Here is an 11,903-nt window from a genome sequence, read left to right on the forward strand (position 1 = left end):
CTACAGACACTAGCAGACATCTCCTCAGTTTTATTTAATCACGCTGGAGGCTTGAATACCTTCAGCATGGTTGGTCCATGCCTTCTGGACTTTTGGAAAGAGCCATTTTTGGCATCATGAAGACCTGATTCTAATCTTGGGTCCAGAATTTGCTAGTTGTTTTGGCTACTGGAAAGTTACACGAGCTCCCTTCATTGGCTTCCTTTATAGGTCTTGTGGAAACACATACTTTCCTCATTTTGCTTGGAAGGCTATTAAATGAGATGGCATAAAGTATACTGGACACAGAAAGGCCATGGTAGACATTCAGTGAACTTGAACAACTTTTCTCCCCGTACATGCTCCCTTTCAACCTTGCACACACATACATTAAAGCACCTCACATTTTGCTTTGCAATTACTGTTTCTTTTTCTCCTCCAAGCCTGACAGAGGCAATTGAGTAGTTTAACAAAACCTACAAATAATCTAAGCTTTCATTTGCTCATTTGTTTAAGAAAAATTTGAGAAAATTTCTTCTGAGAATATTTCATCACTCATTGCGTTTGTAAATGTAAAAGGAAAGAAAATATAGACTAAAATAGTAAGATGTGCACAGATTTATAATGAAAACTAGAATGTTGGCCCTCTCCCTCTGCCCCTCAGATTCCTATTTAAATATGATCTGGGATCTAGGGGCACCTGGGTGGCTCACTGAGTTAAGCGTCTGACTCTCAGTTTGAGCTCAGGTTACAATCTCACGGTTTCATGGGTTCAAGCCCCATGGTGGGCTCTGTGTTGACAGTTAGGAGTCTGCTTGGGATTCTCTCTCCCTCTCTCCTGCACCTCCCCCCGACCCTTGCACTGTCTTTCAAAAATAAACTTTAAAAAATACGTATGATCTGGGCTCTAAATCCCATAGATTTGTGAAAGATAGATTTCCATGATTTCTTCAAGTCACAAGGGCATCTTCCCTCACATTCTGCTCTCTAAATATTCATGTTTTGCTCACCACAACCCACATCCCAAAGCCTGATTCCTTCCGTGGTTTCAGCGACAACAAATCCGTGTGATACAATTCTTCAGCTCGGTAATCTGAATAAAGATCTAGGAAACCGTGAAAAAGTGTACATGGCTCAGTGTAAATTCATTTTCAGGGGATTTGGTCTTTGACGGTGATGCAAAGTCAGAAACCCTAATTAATCTCTGAACACCTCTCCCGTGGCCTTCTCTCCGAATTCTAAATGCGTTAACATACCACTGGAGGCTGAGTGGAACACCCAATGCTCACTCCATGCTTCATGTCTTATCTCTTGTAGGCAGATGTAGTTAAGTTCAGAGGAGTAGAGGAATCTTTCACTGCCTTCTCTTTACCCTCCAATCTGTTCCCCTGAGGCGTGCTGTTGAATCAGTTATGAACACGACCACCATCGTACCCATAGGCTTAGACACACCAGCTTATGTGGCTTAGCAGCGTCATGTAAAACCTCAGCGTAGTTTCTTGACTTCTTAAATTACCATTTAAATGAAGAGAAGTCATTGAAAACTTCACCAAGCAACTTAAAACATATGTCTGATAAGAAGAAAAACGTATATACATGAATGTACAATGAATAAAAAAGTTTGTCTTTCATTACTTTATTCGCTGTATTCTGGGGAACCCTTTGTCTAAGGACAACGGGGTTCTCTGCCACATATATATTTCATTGTGTTATCACAATTGGCACTGCTTATTCTCTTGTGAAGCATGAAGGCACACGTTCCACTTCCTTCAATATTGAACCTGGAACAAAATGAGGAGATTAATTATTTACCGAACCTCATGAAAACTAACTGGGCACAGCCTAAAATATGTAACTTTGCTGATTATGTTTCAAAATGTGCAATGTAGAGGTGCCTGGGTGGCTCAGTTGGTTAAGCGTCCAACCTCAGCTCAGGTCACGATCTCACGGTTCATGGGTTTGAGCCCCGTGTCGGGCTCTGTGCTGACAGCCCGGAGCCCAGAGCCTGCTTCCGATTCTGTGTCTCCCTTTCTCTCTGCTATCCCCTGCTTGCCCTCTGTATCTCTCTGTTTTCTCGAACAGATTTCCATCCTCAAAAATGAATAAACACTAAAAAAGAAAGAAAGAAAGAAAGAAAGAAAGAAAGAAAGAAAGAAAGAAAGACCAAACCAAAATGCGCAATGCAAAAGGAATAGAGGGATGAAAGGAGCTGCTTCTCTCTATTTCAACCTCCAAACTTCTCCCCAGGATGGGAGGGTGGGAAGAAACGAACACCAGGCAACTTTACTGCAATAACAACAAAGAATCTTGGAACTTTATGCTGTTTTATAATGTAGTAGACATGGAAAATCACTTTGTGAAGGGTTAAATTCTTCTTTTTATACACTGAAATAAGAATAAGTAAATAAATATATTCAGGCTTTTAAAGATCACATACAGGGAGAGTGTGACTGATATTTTATTGAATTCCCCTGCACACATTTAAAACACTGAAGGCCGAAATAAGCGTTCCCTGATCCATTTTTTGAAGCCATGACCGTAGTAATAGTGAAATAAGGATTCTTCACTTGATGGACTATGACAGATGTAAATAATCATAAATAAAATATCTAGAAAGGGTTTTCTAAGTTCTTATCTTAGGTCACATAAAACATACGAAATTGAAAACTCAGAATGAGAAAAAAGAAAAAGAGAATGTTGTTAGGATAAATACCTGGGTATATGGCAACTGAAATGCTTTTAGCCCTTCATTTTTGAGGAACTTTGTAAGACTGGTGTAAATTCTCCTAATTTCTTTTTTTTTTTTTTTTTTGACGTTTATTCATTTTTGAGAGACAGAGAGACAGAGCAGGGAAGGGGCAGAGAGAGGGAGACACAGAATCCGAAACAGGCTCCAGGCTCTGAGCTGTCAGCACAGAGCCCGACGCGGGGCTCGAACTCACGGACCGTGAGATCATGACCTGAGTTGAACTCAGACGCTCAACCAACTGAGCCACCAAGGCATCCCTAATACACCATCTTTAACCAACTTCTATTTTTACTCCTTCCTCACCTTTTTTTTTTTTTTTAATGGGACTATATATAATATATAATATCATGTTAAACTGCCAATATTTTCTCTCCAGAAAATAAGTATTAGATTTGAAAGTCAGAAAGTTGCATTTATATCCTACCTTTTCTTACATTTTTCAAAGTTGGCTATATTTTTATCCTCAAATCATTGTGTGGGTATTTTCACCCCAAATTGGATATAAATACAATGATAACAGGAGAAGTTCCTCTGTATTTAGAAAGTCCTGCTGTTTTCTTTATCATGTCATATGCCTCTTATCATATCTAGCACAGTATGTCATAAAACTAGTACAGTACCTATTTAACTAGGTGCTAAATAAACTGTAGCTAGAAGTTCCCTCCATGCGGAACTCAATATTCTATTCCTTTCTCCTCTCTGAGTTGGAAAATGTCTTAAGTGTTTCAAAAGCAAAAATAGACTCAAGAGGTACAATCAGTTCTTCAAGCTAAGGAACATAGAGAAGTTCAAGAATTTTATTTATTTGTTTATTTTTGAGACAGAGAGAGACAGAGCATGAACGGGGGAGGGTCAGAGAGAGGGAGACACAGAATCCGAAACAGGCTCCAGGCTCTGAGCTGTCAGCACGGAGCCCGACGCAGGGCTCGAACTCACAGACCGTGAGATCATGACCTGAGCCGAAGTCGGCCACTTAACCGACTGAGCCACCCAGGTGCCCCGAGAAGTTCAAGAATTTTAAACAAAGGTCTATTATTTAAAAATAGAGCATACATTGGGGTACCTGCAAGGCTCAGTCGGTTAAGCGTCCGACTTTGGCTCAGGTCATGGTCTCACAGTTCGTGGGTTCGAGCCCCATGTCGGGCTCTGTGCTGACAGCGCAGAGCCTGGAGCCTGCTTCGGATTCTGTGTCTCCCTCTCTCTCTGCCCCTCCCTGGCTCATACTCTGTCTCTCTCTGTCTCTCTCTCTCAAAAATAAATAAACATTAAAAAGATTTTTTTAAATAAAAAAAAAAAATTAGAGCGTACATTTTCTCTTTCTCACTCATTCCCTTCCATTTCAGGCCACTAGTGTGTGTGGTAAGTGTAAGCTTGAGTATACTTTCTCAGACTCCCCTATCAATGACAGACCCCCAACAAACAAAGGCAAAACCCCAAGAGGAAATAGTCAAGGATCAAACTAGTTTGATTTTTCTCTAGTCTAGGATAAAAACAATACTTGGGGTACACATGTCGTATATATAGTCCACCTTACTTTATAGAAGTAGATGTTGATATTTAATGCCAAACCCCGACTAAAGACTGTATATTTGTCTGAATATGGCATCCATATATTGACAGTCTTTGGGGACATAATGTGGAGGCAACTATAGGGGTAGCTGATTATAGACTCAGAATCCTTACTATACTTAACACATTCAATAATAAATGCCATGAAGGCTTACCAATTGCCGAATGCATCTCCATTTACCCACATCCAGGGTGTGCTTGCATTGAGTTTTTTCAGTCCAATCCAATAGGAAGAAGTTCCCAGATGGGGCATCAACATTTCCTTTTATGAAATACAGGGTGTTATAATGGATCTCTCCTAATTTTCTCATTCTCATTACCTCTAATGCTATAGTCCTTCTTCGGACCCATTATCCTCTTGCTAGGGTTATCCCAATAGCCTTGTAGCATGGCACTCTGCTTTTGTATTTGCCACTCATTAGCTCATCACAGCAAAGCAAATGATTCTTTTAAAACTCAAGTCAGATCATGTCTCACTTTTGTTCATAGTTCTGCAATATCTCCCTAATTTTACTTGGAGGAAGATCAAAGTATTTACAATAGCCTCCAAGACCCTAATCATCCACAGTCCTCACTCACTCCCTCATGCTAGGCACATTGGCTGTTTTGTTTTGTTTTGTTTTTTCTGGTCCTTGAATATTCCAGGCATACAGCTACCTTAAGGTCCATGCTCCAGATGTTTCTTCTTCTTGGGAAGCTTATCCCCCAGATATTCCTCTAACCAACTCTCTTAACTACAGTTTTGCTCAGTGCCATCATCTCAATGAAATAAGACTATCTTACTTGCAGCCTATCCACCTAGGACACTCATAATATTGCTTATGTATCTATCTATATATCTATATCTATATCTATATATCTATATCATATCATACCATATATCATATCATATTCATATATATCATATCCATAAATCATGTATATGTATATAAAAATTTACTACCTTCTAAAATACTATGTAATTTAATATATTTATTACGATTATGTTTTATTCCCTGTCGCTTCCTTTGGAATCTAAGCTCCATAAAGGCAAAAGTCTTTGTTTTGTTGACTGATCTATCACACCCTTGAAGTATACTTGTCATATAATAGCTAGTCAATAAATTAAATGAGATTTGTATTGTGAAAGAGAAATCTAACCACTTCATTCTTGGAGTTGAATATGGCCAGAGATCCATGATAGGCTATGCAGTTTTCTTGACCCTCTATCCAAGTTTTTTCACGTTCAGATTGAAAGAAGCAATTATTACTGATTTGGTTCCAGTCTTGTGGACATATAGTTTCATCCTCAGAGCATGTATTGTCATTAAGTATCTTTGGCTTTTTAACTAAAATTAACACAATGGTAGAAAAAAAAAATGAAGAAAGTATAGGACAAAGGAAGAGTCTCACATTTAGGGTAAAAGATATATTTCAGATTGCGAAAATGTATTTTACTTCCATATTCAATTCAAACGATTTAACTTCAAACCTCAGCTCAAAAAAAGAAAAGATCAAGAACATAGAATGAAAGAAACCGGCATTGAAGAACGAAGGTGTATGTATAATTTAAGATTAGCAATAATAGACACATAAACATCCAGAAACTAATCTTTAGCCAGTTTCCTCCCATTTTTTATACTACTGGCATTTTCTCTATTCATCCATTTCTTTCCTATTTATCCACTTCCTTTCCACTGTAAATAAACCAATTGTCTATATCCATAGCATCAGAGGGGTGGTTTCCTATTGCTGACTTAGTTGAAACTTGACTGTCTTTCAAGAACAACATTCCCACAGGAGTTGGAGGTGTTCCTTTGTTCTTAAGCACAAAAGAATGCAGGGAAATAAAGATCAGGATTTTACGAGCTTTCTACCATCCACTTTTTACTTTCCAACTTGCTGCAACTAGATAGATGAGGTTACTTGTTAAGGTATAGCCCTGAGAAACAGAAGCCTCACCAAAAGGACACCTCTTCACATCTGAAATATATGACGGGTATATAGTCAGGCCTATGAATGAGAGAATCTTCAAATGGGAAAGAAAACAGCAGTGTAGGACTATTCATATGAGCCCCGGTATAAAAACCAAGTGGAAAAATCAGGTCACCAAAATTAACGGAAAGTATCAAGCTCAAAATGATGTTAAAGTTTGGTGTTGAAATAAAAAGCTTGTGCAAAACTCAAGTGTTTGGTTCAGAACCTGGGTCACCAGAAAACCAAGTTTTGTCATTCATTCACTCATTCATTCATTCGACAACTATCAGTTGAGTTTCTATCATGTGGCAGATATTTTTGTAGCTCTAGGAATACAACAGTGTACATGCAAAAAAGAAAATCCTTGCTTTATGGGACTTGCATGTCTACTGAATTATATAGTTTATCATAAAATATATCAGAGTGAAGGAGATTAGGATTATTGGTGGAAAGACTTGCAATTTTAACGCTGTAGTCAGGATAGGATTCAACCATTGGTTAATATTTACTAAAAGTTTGAACCAACTGAGCTAGTGAGGAATATGCACATATAGGGGGAGATTTTCCCAAGCAAAGAGGAAAAAGAAAAAAAAGAAAAAAACAGTACAAAGGACCAAGGTGAAGTGCCTGGCTTGTTAATAAAAGGGTGAGGATGCTTGAAGGTGCCCGGATGGCTCAGTTGGTTAAGCATCCAGCTTTGGCTCGGGTCAGGATCTCACAGTTTGTGGGCTCGAGCCCCGCATCGGGCTCTGTGCTGACGGCTCAGAGCCTGGAGCCTGCTTTGGATTCTGTGTCTCCCTCTCTCTGCTCCTCCCCTGCTCGTGCTCTCTCTCTCTCCTTCAAAAATAAAATAAAATAAAATAAAATAAAATAAAATAAAATATTAAAAAAAAAAAGCAAAAAACATTGCTCTCTCATCTTAAAGAACCCCTGACTTTTGTTCCCAAGTGGGATGCTATTTTGGATTGTACTCAAGTCTGTGTACCCTGAATTGCAACTCTTTGATTCCACAACAATGCTTTTGCTTGATTATTGCCTCCTGAAAAATTCAGGTTAACAACTGTATGGTCAGTATATTATCACCTCACCACGTATCAATAGATTAATCATTCATGATATTTAAAAAATTGTTGTAGTCCGTTGTTGATATTCCGTGTGTATTTTATGCTTCTGGGACATTTGGAATTGGACGGGCCACATTTCAAATGATTGATAGCCACGTGTAGCTAGTGGCCACCGTACTGCTCAGTACGCTTCTACAATATATTTTAAACACATTTTTTTAAAAAACAAATCAGATCTCTTTAAAATGCTGCATTGGTTTTTCATTCAGTTGGAGTAATGCCACATTCTTGCAGATGGCCTCCAGGCTCTGTTGGGTTCAGTCACCCAATTACCTTTGTGATCTCATCCCCTGCTACTTACTTGCCTCTTCACTCAGTCGTCTTCAGTTGTACAAGCATCCTCACTCTCTCTTTTTTTTTAATTTTTTAACTTTTTAATGTTTATTTGTTTTTGAGAAAGAGTGCTAGCTGGGGAGGGCAGAGAGAGAGAGAGAGAGAGGGAGACACAGAATCCAAAACAGGCTCCAGGCTCTGAGCCGTCAGCACAGAGCCCGATGCGTGGCTCGAACCCACAAACTGTGAGATCGTGACCCGAGCCGAAGCCGGACGCTCAACCGACTGAGCCATCCGGGCACCTTCAAGCACCCGCACCCTTTTATTAACAAGCCAGGCACTTCACCTTGGTCCTTTGTACTGTTTTGTTTTTTTTTTCTTTTTCCTCTTTGCTTGGGAAAATCTCCCCCTATATGTGCATATTCCTCACTAGCTCAGTTGGTTCAAACTTTTAGTAAATATTAACCTCTGGTTGAATCTTATCCTGACTACAGCGTTAAAATTGCAAGTCTTTCCACCAATAATCCTAATCGCCTTCACTCTGATATATTTTATGACAAACTAGGCGCCCCGAGAGCATATATTGCTTACGAAGAATTTTAATTGGTGCTGGTAGCTAAAAATTAATCTTGGCTAAGCACAGGTGGTTTGTCACTGAACAAAAGTCCATTACTGTAGCACATCGCAGGTGTTCTGGTGGAGTCCTTGGACTATTTGGGGTTTGGCCCAGTTCAGCTGTTCAGGAGGACGTGCATAAGGCCCGCCTCCTTAATGACCTCCTGGATGCCTTTTAAAACACCTTGACACAAATGACCCCATATTATTTCAGTTTTCACACTGGGTTAAATACAAAATGCAATTAAACCAATTTTCATTTGTTTTTGACTTTCTTAGTGGGGCTTCTAAAATATAAATGTCGTCTGTGGTCCCTATCACATTTTCAGTGGATAACTTTGCTCTCAGAGGGAAAGGGTGGGAGAGGGAAGAACATTTAGAAAGGAGGATGCTGGCAAGGTACGCGGTAGTAACAGTAGAAGTGGGGAAAAGGACTCAGATACTAGTTATATTTTGAAAGACCAGGAAGACTTTGCCGATTATTTTGGAGGCTAGTGGATTGGAAAAAGGAGTCAAACATGGCTATAAGATTTTTGGTTTGACTCTTAAAAACTGAGAACAAACTGAGGGTTGATGGGGGGTGGGAGGGAGGGAAGGGTGGGTGATCGGTATTGAGGAGGGCATCTTTTGGGATGAGCACTGGGTGTTGCATGGAAACCAATTTGACAATAAATTTCATATATTAAAAAAATAAAATAAAATAAAAATAAATAAATAAATAAATAAATAAAAATTTTACTGGAAAAAAAAAAAGATTTTTGGTTTGAAAATTGGAAAGACCAAGTTGCTATTTCCTGAGGTAAGGAAGACCCAGATAGAAGAGGTTATGGGAGAGAGACAGACTAAGACTTCGACTTGGGTAATGTATTAGACAGTCAAGTTGGTGGATCGAAATATTTGAAATTCAGTGAAGAAACCCAGATTGGAGATGTGTATTTGGAGGCGATCAGAATTATATGACATTTAGAGTTGTAAGCATGGTTCAGATTGCCCAGGGTGCAAGGGTAGATACAGAGGGGACCTGCTCAGGGACTGAGTCCCAAGGCACCCCAAAGTTAAGAGGTCAGGGAGAGAAGAAAGAATAAGCAAAGTAAAGCTGGAAGAAGCCAGTAAATTAGGTAGAAAGCATACCTTGCGGCAACACAGAAGTTGCCAATGAACTTGAAAGACAAATTCAGTAGACAGAAAAGGAAGTGGAACCTGACCAGAGTACGTTTAACAGAAAATGGGAAGATAGAATTTAGAAAAAAAATTAGCAAAAAATTCAACGTGGTTGCTGTAACAGAAGAAAAAAAAAGAAGGAAATTGGTAGCTAAAGAAGGAGTAAGGGCTAATGAATTTTATTTTCTATTTTTTTAATTTATTTTTATTTTTATTAAAAAAAATTTTTTTTAACATTTATTTATTTTTGAGACAGAGAGAGACAGAGCATGAACGGGGGAGGGTCAGAGAGAGAGGGAGACACAGAATCTGAAGCAGGCTCCAGGCTCTGAGCGGTCAGCACAGAGCGCGATGCAGGGCCTGAACTCACGGACTGGACCATGAGATCGTGACCTGAGCTGAAGTCGGACGCTTAACCGACTGAGCCACCCAGGCGCCCCTGAATTTTATTTTCAAGGTAAGAGAGATATCACCATCATGTATTGCTGATGGAGACGTTTCAGTTGAGTGTGAAAAAACTATAATGTAGGAGAGAGGGGAATATTACCCGAGTAATATAACCGATCCGTGAGAGGCTATAGAATCTAGTGTGGGGCATGAATACTCCATTTACAGTACTAGGAATCTAGGGTATATGGGTAGGGATAGAGGTAAAAAAGTAGATGTGGGGGCGCCTGGTTGGCGCAGTCGGTTAAGCGTCCGACTTCAGCCAGGTCACGATCTCGCGGTCCGTGAGTTCGAGCCCCGCGTCAGGCTCTGGGCTGATGGCTCAGAGCGTGGAGCCTGTTTCCGATTCTGTGTCTCCCTCTCTCTCTGCCCCTCCCCCATTCATGCTCTGTCTCTCTCTGTCCCCCAAAAAATAAATAAACGTTGAAAAAAAAAAAGTAGATGTGGTCATGGGAGTCTTTGGGAGTTTTCTAGTAATTGTTATAACTGATGAGGTAAAACGAAAAGCAAAACATAGACTCGAGAGTGAAGATGAAGAAAAAGGCATGAAAGGTCTGGAGAGAAAAGAGAAAGTATAAAATAATCATGTATGGGAGAGAGTTAACGCAGTAGCGAAAACGTGATACGACTGCCAGTCCTCACTCCAATTTTTTGAACTCTTATCACAGTTATTCCTGGTGTGATTCTCTAACACTCGTGTTCTTTCTCTCATCGAAGGCACTCCCTCCTAAATACCTACTTGACCTTAAGTTTCAGCGCAAATACCCCTACCTTCATAACGTCTTACCTACCGAGTGCAGATTCATAATCTCTTTTTCTTCCTCTTCACATTGCACATACTTGTATTTAACAATTATTTTACAGTTACTATTGGCATAGATGCTTGTTTCTTCCATCAAGTATTAATTCCTTTCAGGCCAAAATCCACCACCCCCCCCCACCACCTTTTCTTTTCTTTCTTTCTTTCTTTCTTTCTTTCTTTCTTTCTTTCTCTTTTTTTTTTTTTTTTTTTCATCTTGGTAACATCATCACCTAGCACCGTGCCTGAAGTTCAATAGATATTAAGACAACGAACATTCTAGAAGGCAAAGCAGATGACTGGGTTTGAAAAACAATCAGATGCTCTGGCAAGGAGAATGCTTTCTGATTCCAATTGTTCAATGTCAGGGAAGAAAAACAGGCTAGTAGTCCCTGGTACCAGACTGAATCAATGATAATACAATGAACATAGTTTTAGCAGAAATTGTTTACTTACATTTTCTAGGAAATTCTAACATTACCCACAGAAGTAAAGCGATGCCTCCACATATACTTGATATGACTAGCATTTTCTTTGTTACTATACCTAAGGAAGATGCATATCATTGTTTATCTTCTAGAGAAAAAGAAACAACAAGCAAACAAACAGAAAACTCGCGTGAGATTTGTCTTTTTCTCTACCTGCTCTAGGTGCTTTACAACCCAGCAACTGGAAAATGGGGGAATGAGAAAGGGTACTAAGAGCTGGACCTTTTCAGCAGCAAAAGTCTCAGCAGTGCTTGGCGCCATTTTTGGCGCCATTTCTGACCATTATTTTACTGATTCAGTGCTCTTGCCCCGCTTCCAGAATAGAAAACCAAACTTCATCCTGGGACTTTTTAATGAATTTCTGCCTCTTCTAAGAAGGAAAAAATCGGGTGCAGAGCGGTGGATCCACCGTTTCTTTGAATCCTTTGCTTTATTAATGATGCCTGCTTTTATTTCAGGGCCAGGTTATGGACAATTAAGGAAACACTGCTCGGACTGCAAGCTGGGAACCAGAAGGGATGGTAGGCTAATCATGGGAGAGCTCAGTTCCTGTACCCAAGGTCAAGCTCCGTGGCGCCCCTTACCTGGCCTCGTGACCTTCTGCTCCATGGCCTGCATCCCATCAGTACCATCGCTATGCTCAGCCCTACTGCTCTCCATCTCCGAGGCTCACGGACAAGGCTCTTCTGTTATGAGGCTGGGGAAGTAACGGCCTGCGGGCAGGCATCAACCGCTACCTTTAC

General features: G+C 39.9%; 1 protein-coding gene across 3 annotated transcripts; it reads right to left on the bottom strand.

Annotated features, from left to right (window-relative positions):
• Positions 1–1,582: 1,582 nt before the first annotated feature.
• Positions 1,583–11,903, bottom strand: LOC123590905 (early activation antigen CD69-like). 3 transcript variants are annotated; one of them, XM_045464536.1, is made up of 5 exons: positions 11,745–11,903; positions 11,129–11,218; positions 5,438–5,625; positions 4,453–4,559; positions 1,583–1,760 (listed from the first exon to the last, which is right to left on the bottom strand). In XM_045464536.1, exons 1-5 carry the CDS (start codon positions 11,818–11,820, stop codon positions 1,646–1,648), a joined length of 576 nt encoding a protein of 191 aa, XP_045320492.1. In that variant the 5' UTR covers positions 11,821–11,903; the 3' UTR covers positions 1,583–1,645. The 3 variants fall into 3 exon arrangements, with proteins under 3 accessions (XP_045320492.1, XP_045320494.1, XP_045320493.1); XM_045464538.1 differs by having other exon boundaries at positions 11,129–11,248; XM_045464537.1 differs by lacking the exon at positions 11,129–11,218.

This window comes from Leopardus geoffroyi, chromosome B4, assembly GCF_018350155.1.
Source record: "Leopardus geoffroyi isolate Oge1 chromosome B4, O.geoffroyi_Oge1_pat1.0, whole genome shotgun sequence".
Taxonomy (NCBI): domain Eukaryota; kingdom Metazoa; phylum Chordata; class Mammalia; order Carnivora; family Felidae; genus Leopardus; species Leopardus geoffroyi.

What these genes read in the sequence shown, in the direction of transcription:
- LOC123590905 (XM_045464536.1), bottom strand. Translation starts at nt 11,820, where the DNA reads ATGGAGAGCAGTAGGGCTGAGCATAGCGATGGTACTGATGGGATGCAG. An exon ending in TCAACTCCAAGAATGAAGTG is followed by an intron (nt 4,560 to 5,437) that starts GTTAGATTTCTC and finishes ATTTCATAAAAG; the next exon opens with GAAATGTTGATGCCCCATCT. An exon ending in GGAGATGCATTCGGCAATTG is followed by an intron (nt 1,761 to 4,452) that starts GTAAGCCTTCAT and finishes ATTTTGTTCCAG; the next exon opens with GTTCAATATTGAAGGAAGTG.